Source organism: Melopsittacus undulatus, chromosome 11 (assembly GCF_012275295.1).
Source record: "Melopsittacus undulatus isolate bMelUnd1 chromosome 11, bMelUnd1.mat.Z, whole genome shotgun sequence".
Lineage (NCBI taxonomy): Eukaryota > Metazoa > Chordata > Aves > Psittaciformes > Psittaculidae > Melopsittacus > Melopsittacus undulatus.
The window spans coordinates 18785715-18813070 of NC_047537.1; the positions used below are offsets into that span (position 1 = coordinate 18785715).

At 60.2% G+C, this 27356-nt stretch overlaps 1 protein-coding gene across 5 annotated transcripts; it reads right to left on the minus strand.

The window, feature by feature from the left end:
* Nucleotides 1-940: 940 nt before the first annotated feature.
* On the minus strand, nucleotides 941-20670 carry RBFOX3 (RNA binding fox-1 homolog 3). 5 transcript variants are annotated; one of them, XM_034067906.1, is made up of 13 exons: nucleotides 20620-20670; nucleotides 19955-19974; nucleotides 8155-8406; nucleotides 7293-7430; nucleotides 6794-6847; nucleotides 6212-6304; nucleotides 5493-5553; nucleotides 5259-5312; nucleotides 5026-5158; nucleotides 4492-4531; nucleotides 3899-3960; nucleotides 3590-3668; nucleotides 2148-2692 (listed from the first exon to the last, which is right to left on the minus strand). In XM_034067906.1, exons 3-13 carry the CDS (start codon nucleotides 8371-8373, stop codon nucleotides 2648-2650), a joined length of 978 nt encoding a protein of 325 aa, XP_033923797.1. In that variant the 5' UTR covers nucleotides 8374-8406; nucleotides 19955-19974; nucleotides 20620-20670; the 3' UTR covers nucleotides 2148-2647. The 5 variants fall into 5 exon arrangements, with proteins under 5 accessions (XP_033923795.1, XP_033923798.1, XP_033923797.1 ...); XM_034067904.1 differs by lacking the exons at nucleotides 2148-2692; nucleotides 20620-20670 and adding an exon at nucleotides 941-2017 and having other exon boundaries at nucleotides 19955-20309; XM_034067903.1 differs by lacking the exon at nucleotides 20620-20670 and having other exon boundaries at nucleotides 19955-20309.
* Between the last annotated feature and the right edge of the window lie 6686 nt (nucleotides 20671-27356).

A 27356-nucleotide genomic window follows, 5' to 3' on the forward strand; every position in this document is an offset into this window, starting at 1 on the left:
ATTCACCAGTTCTCTGGGCAACCTGTGACAGGACCTCACCACCCTCATAGTAAAGAACTTCTTCCTTACATCTACCCCAAACTTCCATGTTTCAATTTAAACCCATCACCCCTTGTCCTACCGCTACAGTCCTGATGAAGAGTCCCTCTCTGGCACCCTTGTAGGCTAACTGGTTCAGTGGATCCCCCTTCTCCCACCACCATGGCTGGGCTCAGCCCTCACTGCTGGGTGCTACCCAGGACCCCAGCTCCTGCTCAGGAACACCTGCCCTGAGATCCCTCTTAGCCCCACATCCCCTCACCTCAGGAGCAGCCTGGTGCAGGTGCAGAGCTGCCAGCACCAGCTCTGCTGCCATGCTCAGCACTGTGGGCTGCGTCATCCGCCACAGACCTGCCGCTCGCAGGGTTGTCCTGCAGCCCTCCCTCGATGGCTGCTGCAGAGAAGGAGAGAAAATTGATAGCAGCAATTATTTCCTCACAGTCTGGTGAGCAAGCAATTAGCAGGCAGGGCGCAGGAGCGCGCCACGCAGCGGGGTCACCCATCCCCGGCTCCCCCGAGCGCCGGCCCCAGCCCACAAACAATGCTGGCTCCTGGTCAGGAAAATTAATATGTCAGCAGTTAAGCTGCTGCTCCCGCGATGGGGACTCGCTCTGACATGAAATATCTGAGGCTTGAAAACTGAGCGGCTCTGCACAGCCAGGGGTGAGCTCCTGCTGTGCCTGCATCCCGATCCCCGCTCCTTCGCTGTGGCAAACCCATCCCAACGGGTTCCCCCCTTTGCCTGCCCAGAGGTGTGCTAGGACATCCAGACCTGCCGTGCCAGCCACGTCCCTGCGCCAGTCAAAACCTGAGTCACCCTGGTTGAAGAAAGAAATCTTTATTAATAATTTCAATAATAATAATAATAATCCTTGTAATAATAATAATAATAATAATACTGTTTATTAGAATGGTCACACCTTTGAAGCATACAGGATGGGCCAGTGCCAGCCTGCGCGCCGGCGGCCGGCGGAGGGGTTGCTGTAAGGAAGAAGCCAGTACAGCGATGGAAGGAGCTTTGTACAGGGCAGGGGTGCGGGGCCGGGGCGGCCGGGGCTATGTACACCGGGAATAGAAAAGGGGGAGCTCGTTGGTGGAGCGTTGGGGTGTCTGCAGACTATAAAGTGAGGTTTGAGGAGTGGTGGTGCCGTGGGGGCCGAGCGCGAGGCTGGCTGGCTGGGGCTGCACCCCGGGGTGGGCTCTGAACCAGTGTGCCGGCTGCTGCAGACCGACCCCGGGGCTCAGGCTGGTCCCCATGGGTGATGTCAGTCTGGCCCTGGGCGATGCAATGGCCGAGACCCTGCTTCGAGGGGTCCCACTGGCCTGGACAGGGATGGGGAGCCAGGAGCACTTCCCGTGCCATGGAGCAGGCAGGAGTGGGAGCAGGGTCGGGGCATTCCTATTGGAGCCCCAGGGGATGGAGGGAGGGGGAAGGGATCACAAGCGAGTTGCAAGAAGCTCCTCTTAACAAAAGTTCCCTTTAAAAGGCAGGGGCTGGTCCCCTGCACCGCCCAGCGCCTCAGCAAAGCGGCTCCGCTCGGGAACCGAGGCTCCGCACACTTGACACGCTGATGACCGCAGCTCAGGAAGCACAAGGCTGGATTCCCACCCCAGCACAGTCCCAGAGCCGGGGCTGGAAGGAAGACGTGGTGCCAGGCGCTGTGCTCGGGCGGTGAGGCCCCTCCGGACACCCCGGCTCGGCCTGTGCCGGCTCCCCCTCCGTGCAATGGGCTCGGGGCGAGAGGGGCCCCTCCGGTGTGTCCGTGCGTCCGACCGTGCTCGCCGCGGGCTCCGCCGGGACTCCTCGCGCGTGTGGACATTTGGGGCTCTCACGTGGCTGCTGCCGCTTTGCCTTTTTTTATTATTATTTTTTATTTTTGTTGCTTTGCTTTTGATTTTTTTTATTTTTCATTTTTTTGGGGTGTGTGGGTGGATTTTTTGCCCTTCCTGGTCCCAGAAGGAAACAGCCGCGGTTTCACTACAACAGAAACAGAGAGGCAGGTCTTTCACCGGAGCCGCGTGTGGGGCAGCCCGGCTGGGGACATGCCGATGCCATCCCGGCCCCCCCCCGAGCCCCACACTGGGCCCCAGCCCGGCTCAGCCCCTGAACGTGCAGCAGCCCCTGCTGGCTCCTCTCTTTCCTATGCCCCTCAGGCTGCCACAGGCGCTGTGTCCCCCGTGCCTGCATGAGCATCCCCATGGCTTCGCAGGGGGATGAGCCCTCTGCACCCCAGCAAGGGCAGTGCCTGCCCAGGGCTCAGGTCAGGGTGAAGCCACACGAGGACCCACAACCCCCCAGGCTCTGGGTGCTACCGGGGCCGAGGTCTGGCCCTGCTCCCCATGAACCCCAGGGATACTGGGACAGGAGCTGCCCCATGTCCCTGCAGGGAGATGATGCAGGAGACCCGGGCAGGCGACAGGGTGGAGCAGCTCAAGGTGACCCTATGGGTTGCGGGCACCGTGGCTCAGGGGAGCCTGGCCGTGCCCCAGCCCCAGCCCGGGCACCCCGTGGTTCCTCCAGAGCCTCGGCCGTGGCTCTGGCTGCCTGGTTTGGTTTGGTGCTAGTGAGCAGTCAGTGTTAGTGGTGGGAGGGGCTGTGTCTGTCTTGCTAGTAGGGAGTGAAGCGGCTGTACCCTCCTCGGTATAGACTAGCCTGCAACATCAAAGATGAAAAAAAAGCCAATCAGTATTTGAGAGAGAGGCAGAGCTCAGTTCTTCCTTTCCTTTCCTTTTTGTTTTTTACTTTTTTTTTATCAAATGACACCAAATCACTTCTGTCCTTGGGATGTGAGGGGCAGGCAGGGCTGAGGGGGTCCGGTGTTGCCCAGGCTCCAGCATGGCTGTGGGTGCTGCCTTGGTGCTGTGCATGGACAGAGGCTGCAGAGTGCCCCCAGCACGGCAGCACCGTGGCCAGGCTGCTCCCACCTCCAGCGACTGCGGAGCCCTTCCCCATCCCCATCCCCATTCTGCTCATCCCATGGGACAGTGGGGCCACGGCCCCTTGCTACCAGCTGCTTGGGTGCCAAGGAATGCCGAAGGGTGCTGAGCGGTGCTCAGCAACCTGGCCCCAGCCACGGGGTTAAAAAAAAGGAAGAAAAGGAGTGGTTGGCTTTGAGATCCCACATGTGAGTGGGATTTTTCATCTTTGATGCTGGTTGTGAAGCTAGCTGAGAGCCGTGGGCTGCAGGCACCAGTGCACATGCATGCTCCCTGGCACGGGGATAAGAAAGGGGGTCCTGGTCCCTGGGAAGGCTTCGGGGACAGCTGGGTCCCCTAGAAGCAATGTTTGTGGGCAGGACAGCGTGGGGCTGCCACCAGCTGGGTGTAATGGGGCACGTGGGGTGAAGGGTGGAGTTTTGGGTCATCCTCTCTTGTGGCCCTGCTGTGGACAGAGCTAGGCAGGGGTGTGCTGCTCCCACTGCCAGCTCCGGGGTCCCCACCTTGCACCCCACATGCAGGGCTGCCCCGCACCCTCTCAGCGCCTGCCCCATGCCCCATGGGCCACAGCTTGCACCAGGAGGCAAAGAAAGGCCGCGAGGGCTGCTCTTACCATGGTGCCGATGCTGTATGTGGCGGCGGGGCCGATGGTGTGGTGGTACGGGTCTGCCGCTGCATACACTCTGCCGTAACTAGAAGCAAACACAGCAGCGGGTGTTAGTGACTGGGGTTGGGGTCCCACCCCTGCCCTGCCACTGCTGAGCCTGGGAGACCCCTGGGATCACCCCACTTCTTCCCCCTGGGAACCGAAGGGGAGCGCAGGCTCCCAGTCTGCAGGACACCCTCATCACCCCTGGCTCCATCCTCACCCCACAGGTGAGGTGCTGGAGTAGGAGCAATGCCTGCGGTGCACGGTGCTTACCTGTCGCTGTACGCTGCCGCCGCTGCTGCAGGCTGGGCATATCTGTAGGCAGCATAACCCCCCTGCAGTGGAGAGAGACTGCTTCAGGGACAGGCAGCACCCTCGGGGGGCTGGGGACCCCCAAACACTGCCCCGGAGCAGTGGTGGGACCCCATGGGGAGCTAGTGCCCCCAAACACACACCAGCCTCATTCCCATTCCCCAGGGCCTCTAACAAACATTAACCTTAAAAAATTAATTTCCAGAGGAGAGAACATCACCTCCTGATGGCTTTAATGAGGGGTCACTTAGAGGAATCCTTCAGCCACCCGCCTGAAATATGGCCAATGGCTTCTTAAAGATGGAGGTTAAATGCTAGTGTAAGACAGCACACCAGCACTTGCTGGGGCTGTAAATCCTTCAGTGCAGGGGCTGGTGGGGGGCTCAGGACCCTGCATGGTACCACCCATGTCCTGCCCTCATGCACCCGGGCTCCTGCTGCCTTCCCAGGGGCTGGAAGGGGCAGAGCCCTCCTCAAGGCCACCTGGTGCTGTTTGCCCCTGGCCCTGGCACAGGGGCCCCGGTTTGGCCCAGACCTGGCCCAGCAGCACTTACGTAGATCTCAGCTCCATAGAACCCATCCTGATAAACGACCCTGCAAATGAGGCAGAGGCATGAGAACCTGGGCTGGGCCACCAGCACAGAGGGATCAGGGTGATGTGGGGGAGCTGCTTCCAGCAGTGCCCACCCAGGCAGAGTGAGGGCACATCCCAGGCAGACACATGGGGACAGACCACAGAGATGGAGTAGTCCAGGGCATTATCACTGCTGGGAGCAGCCACAGCCTGCGTGGCTATGCCAAACACAGTGACTGTGTGCGTGCCAGGAGAGCATCCCATTAAACCAACCGACACTGCTGGAGTTACGGTCTCCTTTGGGGTGCAGGAGGCTGGTGAGCACATGGGTCACCCCAAGAGGCAGCAGCCTGGGGGGTTCATAGACCCCGAGGCCAGGCTGGTGCTGGTGGAGCTGCTGCCCATTCCTGAAGTGAGAGCCCAGCAGTGCCCACACTGATGGCAGCAGTTAGAGCAATGGCAGCAAAGGGACCCCGCACCCCGAGGCAGGCGCCTGCTTTCGCCTGGTACTCACGCTCCGTAGGTGGGGATGGGTGGCGGTGGTGGTGCAGCACGGAACGTGTTGTAGACCGCACGTCCTCGTCCCCGTAAGTGTGCCCCTCGATAGGCCACAGCCGTCCCCGTGGCGGGGTACGGGAACCCCGTTACTGCAGGAGGGAGGGAGGGAACAAATGTGGGCTCCCCACAGCAGCTCCCATAGCCAGCGCTCAGTGATCTGCAGTGGGGTTGGCCCCAACCCACCATTACCTGCGTAGAACTCGGGGCCGTAGACTGCTCCCACCACAGGGTTCAGCTTCCAGCCTGTGGGCAGGGAGAGATGGTGAGGATGGGAGCACCCTTCCCACGGTGCTCCCCCATCCCCACCTGGGCTTTGGGGGACCACAGCTCCCACCCCTGTGGCCTCAGGGCTCAGGGTGCTGGGAGGCTGCACCCACCCTGGAGAGGAGCCACAGCTCCGGCGCTCCTCGCACTAGCCCTTACCATTGGTGTAGGGGTTGGCAACCTTCTTGTTGGTCATGACACGGGCTGTGGCATTGTTCACCTGCAGAGAGAGCGGATGGGGGCTCAGCGCCTGTGGGCAGCGGGGCTGGTGAGGCTGCTGTCCAGGGCCCGCGCTGCTGCACTCGGCGCGATGGTGCTGCTGGAGTGAAGGATGCACGGGGAGAAAGGGGTAAGTCTGCCCCAGCTGCCCTGCCTGCTGCAGCACTGCCGGGACCCCCGGCCAGCCCAGGCCTCCTGCACCCAGCACAGAAGTGTTTGTGCTGCCCTGCTTCCCACCTCCTGGACACAGCATCCCAGCTCCTGCACAGCATCCTTCCCTCTCAGGTGCAGGGAGATGGGGACAGCACACAGAGCAGAGAGCTCATATCCTCCCTGCAGAGCTTAGGGTGGTTGCATGGGGCTGAGCTGGGGTCCACCAGACCCCTCTGTAACCAGCAAAACACAGCCAGAGCCCCAGTCAGTGCCCCAGCTCTCCTTGCATATGAAGGCTTGGGTTAGCCAATTGCTCTTTGTGCCAAGTGAGGAGCTTCCTGCAGCGGGCACACATGCTCCTGTGCCACGCTCATGGACACATGCACGCGGTGGGCAATCCTCCCCTGGGTGACACCCAGAGCCACCCCAAAGCATCCCCTGCCCCGGGCAGGGCGCAGGGGACACAGGCACACGCAGGCATGGCACTAGCACACTTATCTGAGCACCTCAATCTTCCGGCCCTCTACGATGGTGCCATTCAGCTTCTCCCGTGCCCGGTCGGCATCTGTGCTAGTTTCAAAAGTTACAAACCCAAAACCCTGTGAGCAGAGGAGAAAAGGAGAAAGAAAGAGACAGAGAGAGACAGAGAGAGGGTGTGGGGACAGAGAGAGAGAGGGTGTGAATCAGGAGAGCTGGCGCAGGAGAGGAGGCTGCCGCAGTGCAGAGGTGGAGAGCCTGGGCTGGGGTCCCTGCAGGGTCCCTGCTGAGGCCCCAGCATCACCCATGAGCTGGGAAAAGAGTCTGGGAGAGGGGCACAGAAAGCTGGGATAGATACAACAGAGACATCCACACACAGAGGGGGTAGAGTGAGCCGAGCCCTCCCCTCCCTCCGGGGTTTGGGGTGCAGCATACATGCAGCCCCCCCAGCTGGCATGGGGCAGGGGGACAGGGCTGCCTGAGGTGGGTCCCCCCAACGTGGGTACCCTGTGCCTGGGTCCCACAGGGCAGGAGAGGAGGGGAGAGCAGGCACAGGAGCCAGGACCCTCCCCGGGCTCACCGTGGCAGCGCCGGCCGCGGGCAGCACCCACCTTGGAGCCCCGCTCGTTGAAGATGATCTCCACGTCCAGGATCTTCCCGAATTGCTGCAAGCAGAGAGCAGAGGGTGAGCACTCAGAGCCCCCTGCCTGCACTGCTGGCACAGAAGGGGCAGGGGTCTGCTATGGGGACCAGACCAGGAGACCAGGCCAGCAGACCCTCAGTGCCATGCAGGGGAGAGCCCCCAACCCTCCCAAGACTCCCAGGACTTGAGGAGGACCATCCACAACCTCAGCCTGCACCGCTCTGAAGCCCAGTGAGGGCTGCGAAACGGACAAGGGCTCTGTATCCCCCACCTCCATGCACAGGACTTGATCCAGAAGCCCAGCTGTTTATTGGGGTGCAAATCCTGCATAGCACCAGCCAGCAGTGCCATGAAAGTGCTTGGCATGCCTTGGGCTGGTAGGATGGGCCCTTGGGACAGGGACAATGCACGGTGCAGCACCGAGCAGAGAGAAGGGGACAGGGGTAGCTGGATGATGCCAGACTCACCCCGAACATTTGCCGCAGGTCGGGGTCCCGGAATCGAAAGGGGATGTTGGAGACGTGTAACCTCTTGGGCTGCTGCTTGTCTGTGGTGTCTGTGGAGTGTAGCTGCTGGCTGTCTGTCTGTGCTGCCTCATCTGTCTGCTGTGGGACACAGCTGAATGTCAGCCCCAGTCTTGTCAGCTCCATGCCCCCAAAGCAGGGATAAGAACTCCGCTGTGCTTGACCCCCAGGGACACCCCGGACCCTGTGGTCCCCAAGCTCTGAGCACCCCATGGGTCTCCCTGCAGCCTGGTGAGCTGGGGGGATGCCAGATGGGATCTGCCTGTGGGGAGTCAGGGAATGCCAGCCTGGGAACCAGCCACCAGCCCTGCCTGCACCTCCCCGACTCAGCCAGGGCTGTCAGCAGCATCAGGGCATCACCCATCCTGTGAACGGTGCAGAGACTTGGGGGGCTGAGCGCTGGGGGAGGCTCAGGGAGCAACCCCTGGGGAGGGAGCCCTGGGAGAGGGCAGGGGGTGACCCATAACAGAGAGCATTGGGTGGCTTTACATTGGCCTCTCCTCCAGTCACCCCAGTGGCACTGGTGCCTGGGTGCTGTGACCACGGCACGCTGGGGTTCCCGGGCTGGGTGTGCCAGACCCGCACAGGGGCTGCTGTGGTCAGGTTGGGAACTGCTCAGCTCAGCAGTTCCTGGCTGAGCTGCATTACAACCCCATAATTGAAGCTGTCTGGTGGGAAGGCAGCCAAGCAGGTAGATTACAAGTGATTAGAAATGATGGGAGGGGCTGCGAGGCAGAGAGCCGGCAGACACAGCACCCAGCCCCGCACCCGAGGGACCACGGCGGGGCTGGCACCACTGCCTTACCGGTACTGGCTGCGTCCCGGCTATGGACTGTGTGCTGGCGTCGGTGCCCGGCTGCTCGGCGTGGCTCTGTGCTGGTGTGTAGAGGGTCATGGCGTGCTCCGGTACTGTGCTTTGCCCCGAGTAGTCCGGCGTGGGGTGCGGGTGCGGCGGCGCGTACTCTGCGGGGATCCCGTTCTGGGGGGGCGGGGGGTACTGGGCCGGGGGGTAGGGCTGAGCCATTGCGTCCGGCGGAGCCGTGGCGTCCTGGTTACCCTGCCAAGACAGTGGCACCGGCCCCTTACCCGCTGCTGTCCCTGGGCTGCCACCTGCGGGGGGGGTCCTGGTCCCGCAGCCAGACCAGGCCCCCAGCCCCACTATGCCCCAGCCTGTGGTGCCCTCCCCAAGCCTCGGGCTGTCTCTGTGCTGCAGCAGCTATTGGGTCCCATTGCCACAGCTGAGGCCCCATCCTCTCCTGCTCCAGGGTCCTGCCTGCCCAGTGTACTGGGCTTGGGCAGCAGGAGGATGGAGTCTCCCTCCATGGGGCTTAACTAGGGGAGCCCACACATCACCCTCTCCTCTGGGAAGGAAACCAGGACAGTCCTTGCTTTGGAGTCCAACATGGGGACAAGCAAAGCCAGGCCATGCTGGCAACATCACTCTGGAAGGCTGCAGAGCATTAGCACCCACCGGCAGAAACCCCAATGTCCTGGTGATGGTGGTAGCACCAAAGGGCAGTAGGGTCAGAGGGAGGGGACCAGAGAAGATGGCCTCTTGGCAAACACAGGTAGGGATCAATTAACTGCTAATGATTTAATTAGACCCTTTGCTCTAACACAGCTGGCTCGGCTGCCCTGGTCAAACAGGGTGAGCTGCACTCATGCCATGGGGTGAGGGCTGCCCATTGCCTGCTGGGGTACAGCAGGGGGCTGCCAGCCTGTGCCTCACACCCACCATCCATCCATCCTCACAGCAGGCACCCAAGGGCTCCCCTCCCTGCACCCACTGCCACACACAAACACCCTCTGTGGAACACAGCAGCAGCCCCTCAGATGCTTTACTGCCTCCATGGCAGCCTCTCACCCATGAAATACATCTGTGGCTCAGTCTGTGCAGACAAGCTCCTTAATTGTGTGTGTGGCCGATTTATGGAGCACAAGGACACTGGGGGCAGAGGGGGGAGCACTGCCAGGCACTGCTGCAGCCGGTAGGGCCATTGCACCCACATGGGAGGCAGCGGAGCCCACACTGGGCCATGCAGGGGACCACATGTGAACCCAGTGTGAACAACCCGCTACAGATCTGCAAGTCACTGGCAGACTCCTGCCAGCGCCGTCCGTGCTGACTCAGCTGCTTGGGGATGCGCCAGCCGGATGCTCCTGCCAGCACGGCTGGGGGTGCTGGTGCTGCCGATGCTGTAGGAGCCCCATCCCCAGTGCTGCCATGAGCCAGGGCAATGGTGCTGCCTGCACCACGGTGTGAACCCACCTCGCAGGCTGGAGGGTTCCATCCTGCACGCAGCCTGGCCCTGGGGCCTGACATTGAGCTCCCAGTCACACTCCCGGTGCCCGACCCTATCCTCCTGCATGGATGGAGCCAGGAGCAGCCTGCAGCACTCCTACATGCTCTGCTCTAGGTGGACACTCATCCTCTCTATCACCACAGCCAGGACCAACCACCATTGCATCAGGAAGGGGCACTGATGCCCCAGCAGGAAGAGCCAGCAGGCAGGGGCACACAGATGGGTGCTGGGCAGGCACTGTCCCCACCTACCCAGGCCTTAGTCCCCGCTGGCTCCTTGCCATCCTACCCCGACAGCCACGCTCAATATCTCTTATTAATTGGGGCTGTCGCAGTGCTTGTCTGCCCAAGTATTATTTCATTCAGGGACCATTAGGTTCCCCTGTTCTGCTGCTTGCTGTCACTGGGGCTGCTGGTGCTGCAGAGGCACAGAACTATGGCTCCTGGTGCCTCCCTCCACCAGTGCTGCCCGTCCATCCCCACAGCTGCTGGGCTGGGTGGCAGGGGGTGTCAGGGAGGAGGAGGAGGAAGGCAACAGGTCTGGCTGTGCAATACCCATTGAAATCCCAGGAAAGGGCTGCTGCTCCCTCTGCACCCTGCACTGCCTGCATCCTCCCCTTCTGAGGAGCCCAGGGACAGGGGAGTCCCATCCATTCAGCCGCTCCCCAAACCCAGCCCTCGAGTGCAGAGCTGGCAGCACCCTGAGGTCACCTGCATGGTGTCCCCTGCTCACAGCTCAGCACCACACCACAGCCTTGCGCAGTGGCTGCCGCAGCAGGTAGGGGGTAGATATCATCTTTAGCTGATTAAATGTCCCTCATTAACAAGTTTCTTTAATTAATGAAGTTTTTGTGTTTGCTCCACTTGCTTTCTCCTCACTGCACTCTGCCTCCTCAGCACAATCCAGGCCATTTCCTTTCAAGTCATTTGGTGCGTGGGGCCAGTTCCTGCCGACGCCGCACTTTGGTGATTGCGCCTGTCAGCTTGGGGCTGCCGGCGCCATTCCAATGTTTGCTCCTTCTTAAGAAAACAAGGCACCTACAGCCCCTTGTCTGAGCAATCAGCTTAGCACAGAGCACCTGCGCTAACGACAGGGCACCCACTGGCCCCAGCACCCTGCCATGAGCCAGCACAGCTCACCCATGGTGGGCATCCTGCCAGCATGGGACAAAGGAGCAGGGTGCCACCTCCCCTGGGTCATCAACCACTCATGAGCCACTGTCACCTCCTGCCACCCACCTCTGGCCATAGACAGGCAGTGTGGTGGCCCCATAGCCCCCAAGGCAAGCCAGCGCTGCTGTTGCAGGGGTGGCACTGCATAGTGCCAGCACAGCACCATTCAGTATGTACATATACAGCCAGGCTGGAAGCCACTGTGCTGAGCCCTGGAGCAGTGGGGAGGGGGCACAGCCCTGTCACCACACACCTCCCCACACCTCTTTGCCCCCGAGAGCAGCACACGCTGAGGAGCCTGCAGCCATGGGTGTCTGGGCAGCAAAGGAACACGGATTCAGCCCAGCTCTGGTCCCTAATGCCTCCCACTGGGAACCAGCCATGTGCCAAGGGGTGCAGCATGGAGCTGGAGTCCTGACCCCATCACAGCATCCAAGGAGGACACCAAGATGCTCCTCCAAGCTACACAGCCTCAGCAGGCAGCACATCCTGCAGGGCAGCTGCTTGCTGCTGCAACAGGTCTGCAGCACGGTGCTGTGGTGGGACCCACTGTGCCTGCAGCAGGACCCAGAGCTGTGACAGGGAGGCTGATGGGAGCATCCACCCTGGCGCTCACTGCCTTGGAGAAGGCAATGCAGCAGTGCCATGTGGCACAGATGGGCTTGGCAAAGCCCTGGCAACAGCAGGAGGGTCCTCACATGGCCACACATGCCCCCTGAGCACCCAGGGACCACGGGCCATGCCCAGCACAGCTCATCCGCGTGACAGCCACAACGTCCCCGCTTCGATCCAGCTGCTTGCTCATGCTAATGACTATCAACATGAAACAGGGGCCGTGAAGGGGAAGAAAATTACTCCCTGAAAAGGAATTGACTGATCCCCGTCATTTCTCAAGGAATCACTGACCTGTGAATATTTCATTACCCAAAATGCTGTGCCATCCATACAAAGCAGTGCCTGGCCCCGAGCGGGCTCCAGCCACAGAGCCCCAGGCTGCAGCATGGGGTCAGGGTGCTCAGGTTGGGGACCTCCGCATTCCAGGAGGTACAAGTCCTGTGTGCCACACGGGACAGCAGTGGTTACTTCTCCTCCCCAGAATGGGGCCATTGCAGCCCCATGGAACTGGGGAGGGACAATGGGGGAATCGCCCCCGCGGGAAGGAGCCGTGGAGGGAGGTGAGGAGCTGCGGAGGCCGGAGGTAGCAGCCACTGTGCTTAATGTCTTCATTAAGGAGGAGGCAGGGAGGGGTGGGAGCCTGCTAATGGCATCTGCCAGCGATGCTCAAGTGGGAAGCTCTGCAAAGAGCAGCAGGGCTGGAGAGAACAGGCAGGACCCGAGGGGCAGGACTGATGGTGCAAGAGAAGGAGGAATGGGAAGGCAGGGCAGCCTGCTAGCATGGGAAAAAGACCATTTGCTGGGCTGCCACACATTGTCCCAGCACCTTCTGCCCCCTTTCCCTTGCTGCTCCTGTCCCTCAGCAGAGCCCAGTGGCCAGTGCACTGCCAGGGCTGGACACTGCTTCCCTCTGCTTGCAGGAGCCCAGGAGGACATGGTGGCCATGCACAGGCCATCAGGAGCAGGGATGAGATGCCAGCTCAGGCAGCAGGCACAGGCCATGTGCCATTGTCACCTCCTGCGTGGGGCCATGGGGAAGAAGGGTCCGGCCCCAGCTTCCGGCTCCACCAGCTGGAAACTTCGAAGCTGAGGCCACATGAAATATTCATGAAGTAAATGGTGCAATTTCATCTGCATTCAGCCAACTTCATGTATATTTCAGAGTATTATGAAATGATAATGTTGTGTAACCGAGGCGAGACAAAGGTGCTGGGGGAGCTCCCAGCCACCCCCACGTGCTCATGGCTGACAAGGTGCAGGTACCTGTGACGGAGACAGGACAGGACCAGGCCCACAGCCAGCAGGAGGACACACAGTGCTGCTCCATCCTAGCACTGCCAGTGGTGCCAGGGCTCACCCGCAGCAACTCCCAGCCTGAGCACACGCTGCTGATGGCACAGCCAGGCCACCCCTGGCACAGCTCTTCTCCCCACAGCAGCACAGCCCTGCTGTGCTCAGGGCTGGCCGGGATTCCCACCAACGCTTGGTTCCCATAGGCCACCAAACGGTTTGGGATGGGTGGACACACAAGGCAGAAGCTCAGCTGCAAAGCACAGGGATGGCAATGGGCTGGAGAGGACCCAAATCCTCACAGCATCTGCCTGAGCTACCTGCTTCTGCTGAGCCCTGCAGTCACCAGAGTGCCCATGCACTGTGCAGCTCTGTGCATCAGGGTGACCAAAAGCCACACCAGAGACTGGCCTGTCTGCTGCTGCCAGAGGTGCCAGGAGGCAGCTACTGTCACCTCACCTCTGGCAGGAGCTGGGGGCACTGGAGAGCCCTGGGAAGGGCCACATCCACCAGACTCATGCTTCAACTGTGGGCACAACACCAGCTCCAGCCGCATCCCTGCATCCTGCTCCACAACTCATGGGTCCCCAAGGGGCCCTACCACTGCCCAGTCCTGGCCCCACTCCTGCAAAGCCTCTTGCACCAGGAGCCATCTATGGCCCTGTCACTGTCACACTGTCACCAGGCTGGGCTCTGGCACGTGGCGCATGCTCACACCAGGCAGTGTGGGGCACCATGGACCCGTGTGTGCGCCCGGGCGAGCACTCTCACGCAGCCCTCTCTAATAGGCAGTCAGGAGCATAATTTTTCCTCTAATTACATATTCAGCACTTCTGAGAAAATGAGATTTTGGTAATTCAATTGGACTGAGAAGCAGGGCTATAATAAAATGAAATTTGTAACAATCGCACAGTTAAATTAGTTAAATGGAGAGGAAGGAGCTGTGGAAAATTGACCCCTCGATCTCCTAAAGACTAATCAGACATTTGAACCCAGTTGTGCTAACAAAGCCCCCAGGGTGTTGCGGCACAGCATGAGGGGGAAACCAGAGATGCCGAGGGAAGAGCTGGAAAACAGCTGGGACCATGTGGAGCTGCAGAGGGGACCCCCAGCTCCAGACCCGGGGGCGATGGAATGGGTTTGGTGGAGAGAGTGCCAGGGTATGGTGCCACTGCCATGCCCTCAGTGGCACTAGCCATCACCAGGACTTGGCTATTAGATCCTGGTGAAGGCCAGTGCCATGGTCCCACCAGCTCCTAGACATTCACCATAGCCTTGACTGCACTTGGAGTATAAAGGCTGGTGGGTCCCTCTCTGCCAATGGGGACCACAGGGATGCTGGCAGCCATGCCCTGCAGTGGGACATCCCTGGGTAGAGACAGCCACTGCAAGGACACCAGGACAGGGATGCAGCACACTGCACCAGGCAGGAAACACTGGGGCGAGTGGTGTCCTGCAGCTGGGGGGGCTCTGGAGCAGGTACAGGCTGATGAGCCCCAATATTTTTCTCTGTGTTCATCTTTTCCGGTTTTTCTCATGAAGGAAAAGCAGAAAAAGACGAGTTTCTCATTTGCAAGTTAATTAGTCTAATTACCTCTAATTAAGAGCTCCACACACAATGCAGATCACAAATAAGCTGCCACTGTCGCCTGCTCCCACTCTCTTCTCCCCAGTTCTGGTTTTACACAAGGGCTGTTTGAAGGCTGCAGCAGGGAGATGCTCAATAGGTGCTGCCGGGGGGGACACAATGTGGGATCCCCCAGGCTGGGGCTGCTCCCCCCATCAGCTGCTGCCAGAGCTCCTCTAGCCCCACCAGTGGTCCTCAACCCCAGCCTGTAGCCAGAGCTCAGCCCATCCCAACTCCTGCACAGGGTGAGGAGCTGGGGGCCCACTGATGTGCCACCACCCTGTGCTATCAGGACAGCGCTGCAGCAGGGCATGGGGACCTGTGGGGATCATGTCAGCTTACGTGTCATTTTCTACACAGGTAATGCCAGTGGTGAGGTATCACAGTGTGGAGATGAGGGGAAAATCATGACAAAGTGCTGCAAGCCTGGAGCTCAGGCAGCAGCCAGATCTTCCTTGTCCCCTTTCCATGGGCCACCAACTACCACCACCCTGTATCCCACAGCAAACCCCAGCCACCCATCTGGGTGCCAGCCACAGAGACCCCCTGGCTCTGCAGACATGCTCCAGACCCAGCACCCATGTCATGGTGGTGGGAGGCCTCCCGGAACCAGGGTGTAGCAGCCCCTGGCTCTGATGGAGGGGACACGGATGAGCTCCCCAAGGGAGTGAGTGGGACTTGGCTCTGCAGGTGCTGACCCAGCAGGTCCCCACTCACCTATCCCACACACCAAAACCCTGGCAGCACCAGCACAGGGGCAGGGCCTGCCCAAGTGCTGCTGCTGGCACCATCCCCACAAACTGCCTCTTCCACCTGCATCTCCTTCCTGCCCTCCTCTCACTGTGCAATAGGTGACTGCTGCCAGGGATCACATCTCAGCAGTGCTGTTCACACAGGGGCTGGTGCGAATCCTGCTGCTGTGCAAACCCCATCTCTGAGCTGTGCAGCACAGCTGCGGTACCAGAGCCCCTGGGTGAGGGCTCTGCCCTGGCAATGCTGTGACTGTCAAACACAGGATCCCCTGATCCCTTGGGAAGGGTGAACCCTGCAGGAGCCAGGAGTCACACAGACTGCCGGGCTCACACCAGGGCTCACCAGGCGATAGCCATTGCCGCAGTGTGCACAAGCAGGGATGTGCCTGTGTGTCCCCTGCACTGGGGGCTCATGCCCACACTCACTCTACACCCCCATTTACCTGCAGTGCTCCCTGATCAGTCCAGCTCCTGCCCGCTTCCTGCTACCCAACAGGAAGGTCAAAGCCTCAGCTTCCCATGGGCTTGGAGCCTCCTCTGCCCCACTGCCCCACCTCGGGCAGCCCAGCACCAGGAAGACTCAGCTCCTTCCACACAGACACTTGGTCCCCTCCTGTACTGAGGCACTGCCCCAGCAACCCCCAACACCGGCACTTCCCCAGGCTTCCCTGTGCCCAGCCCATGTGTGCCCAGTGTGCCAGCATCACCAAAGGGACTAAAGCCCATTCTGGAGGGTTGTGGTGCCCTTGGTGCCTGCGCTGCTCACCACTGAAGCCTGTTGTCACACAGAAACAAGCCACAGGAACACGGCAGCATCACTACTGCTTCCCACAGAGCCACCGTGCTCACACTGGGGTTGATGCCAGCAGCACCCTGCTCTGAGGTCCCTCTGGAAGGAGGGACATGATGCACCCGCCACACACAGGAGTCCAGTCTGGGACCAGCAGCAGGTCTCGCTCATGGGGAGGGCAGCCAGGAGCCAAGGCACCACCACATTGCTGCAGGTCCCTGGAGGAGCCCAAGGTGCTCGGCCCCAGCACCCAGCATCCCCCCCAGCCCTGGTTCCATCCTCTGGAGCCAGCCTGGTCCTGGGGCAGTGCAGGGAAATCTGGTTTCAAATGCACGTTCTCATTTGGGTGCTGGGCCCTCAGCCAGGGGCAGGCAGGGTCCGGGACCTGGCGCGGGCAGCCTGCGCCTTTCCTCCTCATTAGCCTTTCCTCATTAAACCATACCCCTGCACCCACTGCCTGTAATGCTTTAAAGAATGATAGATACTAAATCTAATTTAATCTACTCATTCACCCATCACTACAGTACTAAAATAGGAATATACCTATAAAAAGAGCATCGCCAGGCAGTGTAGGCCCAAATTACAGCTATTGTGGGAAAAGCAGCTTTGCAAAGCTAAAATTAATGTCAGTGTTTTCAGTATATTAAAGAACAAGGAAAACAGGTTTTTTGCAGCTTTCGAGTCCGTCCTGTGCTATGCAAGGCGGCTGCTGTGGTGCGGGAGAGCAGCCAGAGCCAGGAGCCGCTGTGCCGGGGCTCACATCCACGCGATGCACAAACCAGGGGAGAAACCTGGTTTGAAACGAACCCGCTGCTGCAACGCGCGACAATACAGCTCAGAATAGACGTGCTCCCTAAAAATATAATATGCTAAACTTGGCAGCAGCCCTTTTGCAAAGGAATTTTCCAAGCAGCTTTTTGCAGAAGCTGTTTCCCGGTGGGCTGGTTACTGCTCAGCCCAGCCTTGGGTGCTGTGGGCTGGGCAGCACCGTGCGACTGCAAGCACCAGGGATGCACCAGGGATGCTCCTGGTGAGCGGGGCCATGGGGGTAGCTCAGCCCACCTAAGCATCAGCTGAGTCCTGCAGCCAGGTCTGCACACATCACTGCCTGCACCAGGGTCTGTGCCTTACTCCACACTGATGCTGAGCCTCAGAGCACGGGTCTGTTTTGGGTCAGCACCATGCCTCATCCTGGAGCAATTAGCTGCTCGCTCATAATTACAGCAGAGAGACTTTTTAAGCAGCAACTGATTCCTCTGTTAATGAAATGGAGCAACCAATGGCATGCTCTGCACTCAGGTCCTCACTGAGCAAGAGCTAAACGTTACTGCCAAACCCCACCGAAGGATACAGCATTCCCACCTGTCCCACTGGAGTGGGCTGCTCTGTCATGGTTATGTGCCCACCCTGCAGCTCCCTCCTGGAGCCCTGGTGCTGGGGGCTGGCAGGGCCGGGGGATCCCTGCAGGCATCACGGCTTGCACCATGCCAGGTGCTGTGACCCACAGCTGCTGCGGTAGCGCTGGTTGAGCCGAGTGAGCTGCAAGGTGCCCGCATCCGCCTGCATGAGCCCTTTGCACTGCCAGAGCCCACTGGCAGCCAGATCTTCCCTGGAGCTGAGCTCATCACAGTTCATAGGTAACTTCATCTCTTGGTCTTTCCTCCAAATACTGGCACTGCCGAGAATGCCGGAGCCAGGGAGCTATGAAACACGAGTGGCCTCTTGGGGATCAAATACAGCAAATATCAACACACTGTCTGCAGGAAGAGAATGTGTCCAAAGGGGATAAGGCCAGTTACTGCACTGGGAGGCAGACCCTATCTCACCCCCAGCTCACGTCCCCCAGTGCAGCCAGACACATATCTGGGAGCAGGAGAAGTCAGTGGCCACCACAGGCCTTTGGCACCATCCACATATATCCCCAGGTGTGATGTGCACACATCTGCCTCCCTATGTACACACACATGTTAGACAGGGAACTGCAACCCACAGGGTCCAAACTGAGCCCGCTGCAGGTGCCAGGTCACGATGCCTCCGAGTTGAGCTGGCTGGGCAGAGGCAGAGGCAAGCTCTGTGGTGGACATGGGCTCCCTGCGCACTCCTGTAGCTCAGGCGTGCTGAAGGTGTGCGCATCCCAACTCCAGAGCAAATTCAGGGCTAAAGCATCAGGGAGCAGCAGGCTCCTTGCTCAGCTGGGCAGGATGAGGAGCCCGAAGCCCTTTCCCCATGTAACAGCATCAGTGACATCCCTCTGCCTGACACCTCGTCGTGACACACACCAGGTACGCTCCATCCCCAAGCACTGGGCGAGGAACCTCAGCGAAGGCCGAGCCCTGGGATGAGGACAGAGATTTTGGCCTCCATTGCGGTCATTAGCTGGGTGAAAATCCAACTCCAAGTCTCTTGCTAAAACCCTCCTTCCTGGCTCATGAGTCCAGACCCGCTGCCAAGGAGCAGGAGGCTTCTGGGAGAGTGGGGAGGAAGAGATGCTAAACACGATAGTCAAATTAAAACAAACAGGGTGATGTGGGACCAGGAGCTGCTGGTGCAGAGAGCTGTGGGGTGGGGAACAGCTTCTCCTTCAGAGTGACCCCAAACTCCCCCTGTGCACAGCGCAGCCCCTACCACTGCCCTCACCACTGCTGCCCTGCTGCCTGCAGCCGCAGCCCCGGAGCCAGCAGGGAGCTGGAAGAGCCGCAGGGCACATGGCACATCCCAGCCCCTCGCTGGGGGGACAGGGGATCCCACCCCGAGAGGGAAACCTCCCGTGCAGGGAGCAGAGGCTGCAGCCCTGCATCAGTTGCAGGTTCAAAGCACCTGCACTCCCCTTAGAGGAATGAAATCCCCCCAGGGACGGGTCAGGGCTCGGGGGTGGTGCCCAGTGTCTGATGTGCCTGGGGGCTGCAGGAACCTCAGCACTGCCAGAGAGACTGAAATCCAGACCAGCCCCAGCTCTCCCCAGCCTCTGCCTGCAGGAGGGTGCAATAAATCACAAACCCATCTTGGCTGGCCTCTGCAGCAGCCCCTGCATGAGCCCTAGCCCCGCACTTGTACAACCAGCAGCAGCTTTACCAGCCCCATCTCCAGATGGAGCAACCCTGGGCCTCACTGTTCCCACAGACAGCACAGCCACGCTCCGGCCACCGCATTCCACTCGGACACAGGGTACAGACATCCCAAGGGACCAAAAAGCACCCTGCCCCTCCCTGCTGGGGCCAGCACCAGTGCCGGGTCCTCACTGCTGGGGAAGCCGTACAGGCCACAGCAAGTGTGGTGAGGATGCCATGAATTTTTAAACTCCTGAAAGCACAAATGGAGCAGCTCTCCTGGCTGGAGATGGGATTTCCGACGCAGCAGAGCGGATGGAGGAGGAAACGCTGCTTCTCCCGAGCTGTGCTTCCCCTGGGACAACGCGCCCGGAATCCCAGTGCACTGGGTGCAGCACGGGAGCCAGGGCAGCCCATGGGACAGAACACTCTGGCCAGGAGTTAAGTACCAAACCCATGGCCTGGACACCCTCTGGCCAGGCTGCCCAGACCCGGAGCTCACCCTGACCCACCGTCCCTCTGGTGCCTACGCAGCATCTCCCTGTCTACAGCGAGACAAACCCACACACACTTGACCCTGCAGCCTGGCTGCAGACACATGTAACACGACAGCACACACACACGCACACACACGTGTGCATGCACAAGCTCATCGCCTTTCCTTCTCCCCAGAGGCTGCTCAAGCCACGCAGGAGCCTCATTCCTTTACCAGAGCATCCATCATCAGCGGCAGCTCTGCCTGCCGCACTGCCCGTGCCTAAGCCCGCTATCAGCGCCGCTCGCGCTTCCAGCTGCCGTAGAGGGGAAACCAGAGAAACCCCAAAGGAACCACAGCCGGGGGCTGTGAGCTGCCACCGCTGCCAGACCGGCCGGTGCCGCGGGGCTGGGGCCGGAGAGGCCCCGCACCCGGGGAGGAAGCAGTTAAGCTCTGACCCTCTGCTGAGGAGGAACCGGCCAGAAACACGTGTGAAGCGGAAAGCAAAAAAATCCCCCGCAGAGGGCGACTTACCTGTTGGAGGTAGAGGAAGGCTGGAGGACAGGGGAGAGAGTGAGGAAGCATGCCTGAGTTGGAGACAAGGAGGCAGCCCGAGTTAGCCATGGAGCACAGCATGTGTCGACAGGTAGCCGTGAAGCTGCTCGCGGGTCCGTCCTCTTCCGCACAGCGCTATATCCTCGTCTTCCCGGCCGGCCCCTCGGGCTCTCCCCTCCTCGCCGTCCCTCCCGACCCCTCGGCGCTAGTTAGGAGGGTTCATCTGCGGCAGGCCGCTGCGCCCGCAGCCGCGCTCCGCGGTTCACTTCGGTGCCATTAGACACTGGCACTGAGCGCACGGTCTGCAAAGGGTGTGCGTGAGCCAGAGCGGGAGCGGGAGAGAGAAAGGAAGGGGAGGAGGAAGGGAGAGAGGGCTCGGGAGCGAAATAAAAGGGGTGGGAGTTGGAGGAGGAGGGGGAGTCCCCTGTGCATTCAGACATCAAACAGAGCTCTGTATAAAATGAAGAGAATCCGTAATGACATGAGAACAGCTGATCCCGCACTTAACCCCTCCGCCGCCGCTTGCAGACGCTTCCCACCGCCCCGGCAGCCCCAGCCGCGCTGCGGGAGCACAGGCAGGATGGGGCCGGCGGCGGAACCGCCTCCCATCGCGGCGCTGGCTCCCGGGGGAAGAAGGGGCTTACCGGGAGTTCTGGTGCTGCACCGCGGGCGCCCCGGGTGCGGAGCAGCGGCGCTCCCGGCCCCCGCGATGGCAGCGCCGCAGCCGCGGGGCTCCCCATGCACACACAGCCGGACACATGCACACGCACCACGCTCTCCCTGGGACACACACACGCAGACGGGGCCGGCGGCGGGCAGGGAGCCATGCAGAGCCCCAGCCCCCGCCCCGCCTCCCTGCGAGGCACGGACCCGCTCACGCCCGCAGCACGCATGGCCCCGGCAGCCTTCCCGGTGAGAGCCGCCGCAGCCTCGGCGCTGCCGAGCGCAGGGCCTGCTCCGGGCATGGCAGGGAGAGCTGTGGGAGCACCGGCATCCCCGCGCTGCCTGCAGCCATGAGGACCCCCTGCCCCATGCTGGCAGGGGCGGCCCTGGCAGAGCTCAAGAGGCTTTTTGGGATATCAGAGTGGCCTGCGGTACTGCCAGAGCCCTGACGCATCAGCGCCGCGCACACCTCTGTCACAGCTGCCATAGCAATAGCCTACATGCCAGTGCCCGGGAGGGACAGCCAGCATGGGCACACACTTGTGCCCTTTGGGGTCCTTGGTCCCACCTCATGTAGCACTGGCACCCTGTGGTGCCGCAGAGCTCAGTTCTTTCACAGGGGTTCCTGTCCTGGCACCCCACACCGCTGGCACCACATCACACCTGACTTCAGAGCCGGGACGGCATTGTGTCTGGCTATGTGGGAAATGAAATGTGGGCTCGGTTCAGTTTCCATCTTGGCCAAATGTGATGCACAAAGGCAGGTCTGTGCCAGCAGCTGCTGATGCTCCGTCTCCGCTGGAGCCTCCAGCACACGACCAGCCTTGATCGGAGGCTGGGATTTTCCACAGTATCCCCAGGCAGAGCGACATGCTGCAGTGTCCTGGTACACTCGCAGTGGTTCCTGCTCTGCTGCAGACACTCCACAGCAGTGGCACAGCCGGCAGGAGCGACCGGGCAAACATGAAACAAACAGCTCTGGGAAATCTGCCCCGAGAATGGTGTCTGGGTCCTGAGGGTGCCGGGTCCTGCTCCTGTGGTGACCATGCTCCAAAGGGACCATGGGTGCCAAATCAGGCAGGGGACATGGGGTCTCATCGCCACCACCCCGTGGTACTGAGAGGAGCTTGCCAGCAACATCTGCTACCAGCAGCATCCTCTGGCCACCACTCCATGTGAGGAGCATGGGCTGCAGTGAGCTCCCATGTCCCACCACCACCGCTCACACTCCAGCTCCTATGGGACCACCACAGATCTCAATGGAGCAACCTGTCCTGCACACCTCGGTGCTCAGAGCCAACACTGATCCCATGCCTCCAGCTCCCCTTCCCTAAGGGACTCCAGAAACCCCAGTACCATGCAATCCTGCCTGCCCTGGTGCATGGGCAGGATGGAGGGCTGAAGGACAAACATTGTGGGGAGAGGAGCTCACCAGAGCCCATCTACACCTGAGCACCCCACAGCACTGCACAGTGAGAGACACCCTGGGCAAGGTGATGGGCAGCTTCCAAGGCCCTTGGGCTGGTCTGGCTCCACTGCACTCCTGTGCTGCTCAGGCAGAGGTGACCAGGGAAGGGCATGGCCCAATGCTCCAGGCTGCGGTGCCCAACCAAGCAAACCATGGGAGGTGGGAGCTGGCTCTGGGATGAGGTAATGTGCTGGTCCTCCTCCGCACCAGAGCCTGGCTCCGGGCAGGGTGAGTGACTCAAAGGTGTTCCTGGCCAATGGCAGTGCCATGAGCCAGCAGCCGTGTCATGGGAAGGTCCTGACTGGCTCCAGCCGCAGAGCAAGGAGAGACCCTGCTCTCCTGCAAGGAGAGTGCATGGAGTGATGTGCTGGGCAGACCCCCTGCACCACCAGCAGCAGGAACCAGCCATGTTTCCCCAGGATAAATACAACAGGGAAACCGGGCACGGACTGGGGAGCTGAGGAGCATTTGAGTGTCCTCTCCCCCTCTTTCAGCCATCACCAGCATCAGCCTGGCTGCAGAGATGCCCTCACACAGTGGGGAGCCCCCAGTGGGACACCAGCACAGCAGTGCTTGCCTGAAGCAGTGAACATGTCACCAACCACCAGCAGCGGATGTCCCTCACCTGCTGCTCCCACCTGCCTCGGCAGTGCCACCATGCCGAGGCCGAGCCGATGGCACCAGCAGCGCACCAAGGCTGTGCCCAGCCCTGTGCCCAGCCCTGCGAAGCCGCAGCCCCAGAGGGGCCCCTCCAAACCTGAAGTCTCCTGGAATGAAAGTTTATTTATCTGTTTAATTAAGATGTGTTCGCCAGGCGCACAGACCCCGTTCCATCTGTCTCACTTACAGCCGCGTCCCAGTAAAATTAAACCTAATAAATATCAGAGGAGGGAAAGCAAAGGGCACATGTAAGATATATGATCAAAGGCAGAAGTTGCACAGGGCTGCAGTTCTAAGCACATCTTTCTCTCTGCCCTTCGGGGATGGGTTGGCGATGCGCTCCCATGCACAGGATGGGGCTGGCTTTCCTTCAAATCAGCACTTTTCCCATTTTTTTTATATATTTCTAATGAACCCTTGAGGACTCCTTGGTTTTTGTTTGCTGGAAGAGGGAGAACAACGTGGCACCAGGACAGGAGTGGCCTTGGCCACTGGCCTGGAGCCCAGCAAGGTGCCAGAGCTAAGGGGCAAAGCCTGTGCTGGGAGAGCTGATGGGCACATGCCCCTGAACCATGAGGGAGCCCTCCAGGAAGAGCTCCCAGACCACAGGGATGCTCTAGCGCATGTGGCTGGAACCAGCCTGGCAGCAGAGCTGCTGGAGGTGCCCAAGGCCAGGAGATGTCAGAGCCGCTGGTACCCAGCTCCCCTCAGAGCAGGAGGAGGAACACTTGCCTCTGCCATTGGAAACTACAGAAGGAGGATTCCCAGGTCTGCCTGGAGCCCTGGGGAGGTTCTACCCTGAGCCTGCCTGAGCACAGGATGTCCCAGAGCCATGGCAGTCATTCATTAAAAGCTCATTAGGAATTTATCGCAGACATAAAGCAAATAGATGAAGGCACTGGTGGATCAGAGCTGCTGTGAAGCGAGGGGAAGGTCCCACACTGCTGGCACAGACCAGGGCAGTGAGAAGGGACTGACAGACGTGGTGGGCAACAGCCCCACATGCCAGCAGGCTCTGCCCCACTGCAGGGAGGTGCCTGCCCCCCTCCCCTCCACACCATCACCATGCCACTGTTCCCTCTGCCCGAGCAATCCCAGCCCCTCTCTGGAGACAGCCACACAGAGGTTCACAGCTCCTTACTCCACCTCTAAAAGACAGATATGGTTTAAACCAACCACAGGTATACTGGATCCCGATGTGGCTGATAGGGAGCACCCTTGCCAGGGCACAGGGATCCATGGAGTGCATGTGGGATGTCAAGGAGGATGCTCCGGCTCCCTGGGGATGCCTGGCCCGGCTGTTTCTGCACCCAGTTAAACTTGATTTACATCTTCTCCTCCTTCCTACTCTTCCTTCTCCAGCAGCTCTCAGAGGGGTTACTGGAACCCTCACCTGCTCTCAACTCGCAAAGAAACCAGAGACTACAGTGAAAACCTTTACCCTGCAGCATCCCAACACCCTCACCGCTGCTGCTGCTTCTGCCCTTGGCTTCCACATCGCTGGGTGAGGAGGGGACCATGACCAGCAAACGGCAGCTGTGGCAGCTGGGAGGGGAGCAGAAATGCAGAGAAAGCACATGAAAGTTTAATGGGATCTAGGGAAAACTGCCACCTCACTGGAACTTTCCTTGCCCACTGCGGGGACCGATGGGATGGGGACCGATGGGATGGGGACCAATGGGATGGGGACCTGGAGATACACTGACCTCCAGGCAGAGCTGCCAGTGCTGTGCAGAGTGGGACAGCGGCTGGGCCAGTCCCTGGGGATGCCCTTCAGGTCCTTTGGGACCCTTGGTGCTCACCACAGAACAGAGCCCAGTTGCAGCATCCCGAGATGCACGAGCAGGGAAGTTGGGGTTCCCATCCCACCACCATCCAGCACGAGCAAACCGGTCACAGGCACCTTCCGGCAGCCAACCCTGTTTGAGTTCACTGTGGGACTCATGGCAGCTCCATGGGACACGGTTTGTACCTGTGGCTGGGCAGGACAGGCAGGAGCCATCACTGCAGCGATGAGAGCACTGAGGCCTGCCGAAAGCCCTTCTGCTTGACACAATATTTGCACAAGACGGCAATCAGGCTCCCCAGATGGAATGAGCATTATCATGCAGGCAGCAGAGCCAGGGTGCAGCAGATACTGCTGAGCACTGTGGGTTGAGCGAGCAGCACCAGCAGGTAACACACTGCACCACACCGGGCAGGGCATCAAGCACCAGTGCTGCTGGGGCCAGAGCTATGGCTGCTGCGGGGTGGAAGTGATGCAAGGAATGAGCAACTGCAGACCTGGGAACCCGAAACACCACATCCCCAGAGCCCTTTCCCTGGAATCAGACCTGCTGCCTGATGAGGGGTTCCCAAGGAAAAGCACCCCAAGTGCAGGCAGTAGTGGGGCTTTGGCAGCAGCCCGGGGACACCAGTGCATGGGGCAGGATGGAATGGTCAAGCCCAGGGTTGCTAGTGCATCCTTAAGCATGGGCACAGGGGCACTGCTGGTGCTGGGCACAGGGCAGCCAGGCAAGGATGACACCAGGAGCAGCATACAGGTGGGCAGAGAGGAGCACCAGTACTCTGCAAGTAGACACTCAATCCTCATTATAAGGCTTTTTAAATGCACAGACAGGATATTAGCATTTAACCAGGATCTAGGACTCCAGGGCAAACTTTAAAAATCATAATATTTATAGAACCCTCATTCCACTCACCCCACATGCTCTTTATTTTGTCTGCAATTACTGCTAATTTGAAGACATTTTGCTTTGGCATCTCAGCCTGTTGCGGTGGCTGATTCCCGAGTCACCCGCTGCTGCCTGCCACCGCAGTGCTCCCACAGGGCCGTGCTCCTGCCACACAGGGAACCAAATCCCTGCTCCCATGATGGAGAGGCACCTACAATGCCAAGAAACCACCACGCAGGCAGAAAAACCCTCTCCCAGCCTTGCTGGGACCCACCGCACCGAGACCCAGCCCATGCACTGCATGGGATTGGGAGGGAGAGCCTTAAGCATCCTGCACTGCCCAGACAAGCAAACACTCTGCAGGAGCTCCATGGGAACAGGCACCTGGCACTGCTGCCTGCACCCCGCACCGTCTGGAGCTCAGCAAAGCCACACGGCACCTAAGGAATCACAAATGGAAACTCCAGAGCAGCTGCCTCCAGAGCCATTGGCAGCTCATGAAGTCTCTGGGCAGAATTAAGACCCCAGCAGAAGGCTGCTGCCCAGTGCCTGCACTGAGACCTCTCATGACAAAGCACCTTACGCCTGGAAGCTTCCTCCCTGAGAAACAATGAATTCACATTATCTTCCTCCTCCCTGTAAGCTCCTTTCCCCACATCCCCCTTCACCTGCTCTGCTCCTTGCTCTGGAATCCAGCTTTCCAAAGTCTGTATTCCCCCACAGGCTGCTGCAGCCCCCCAGCACCTCAGCCAGTTCCAGGGGAGTGGGAGCAGGAGGGAGGTGGTGAAAGGAGCTCATGCACTGGCTTAAACCCCAGTTCATGGGCTGGGATGCCACAGGGAGCCCCCCCGGATGGTGCAGAGCCTGATGCTGAGCCCAGCTCCTGCACCTTTGGGTGCAGACCTTCAAGAAGCTGCTGTCCTACGTCACCTTCCCCTCTGCTCCCTGTCCCAGCCATGCCGGGAGAGCAGTTCGCACCCACATCCAGCATCCTATTCCTGACCAAAGTGCCTGGACAGACCCCCATCACATCCTCCTCTTCCTCATCCCTGCTCAAAGCCCTTGGGATGGCTGGGGGCATCTCAGCATTCCCCCTGGATGGCTTAACAGATCCACTAGCATAGGGAGATCCTGAACCCTGGAGAGCCCAGCCCTCCATGCCCCCAGCTTGGTGGGGAACAACCAGACACAACCATGCAGGCTCCAAACCACCCGGACAGGAACCCACCGGAGAGCAGTGCTCACCAACCCGGCACAGCCAAGAGGGGACGGGGCTGAGGGTCCTCCTCGGTAGCCCCAACCTTCCCATGCAGGAGAGGGGGCTGCTGCCTGCAGCCAGCACCACGCAGAGGGGAGGCAGGATGGTGATGGGGGTGCCCTCAGGTAGTGCCCAGCCAGGGACCACTGCCTGCCTCTGCCTCCCTGCCCAGCACCAGGCCTGCCTCCAGCATCACACCACATCCCCTGCCTGCAAGCCGTGAAGAAAGCTCTTCCAGGCTGGCATGGGCCAGGAAGCAACAACAGCAAGAAACAACCCTGACCCTGAGCAAAACCCGGCAGAAAGGGAGGGGAAAAGCCCACCCTTCATGCTGGTACCTACCCAAAAGTACATCATCATGATGGCAGTGGGGTGCTGAGGAGCTCCGCGGGATCGGTGGGAGGGTGAAGGGCTGCTCCCCGATGCCGGCTGCGCTGGGCACCGCTGCTCCTTGGTGGGCTCTGTCCCCTCGGGTGCTCACTGTCCAGCTCCAGTGCCAAGGGCCAGCATGGACAAGCACCCTGTCTTCTCGCCTCACTTTCTGGCACAGTGCGGTCGCTCGCTGCAGGCTGCTGTGAGCTTCAGAGCCAGCTGCCAGCATCCGGCATGGTGCTGTGGGGTGGGCTGGAGAGCAGGGATTGGAGATGGACACGGGGC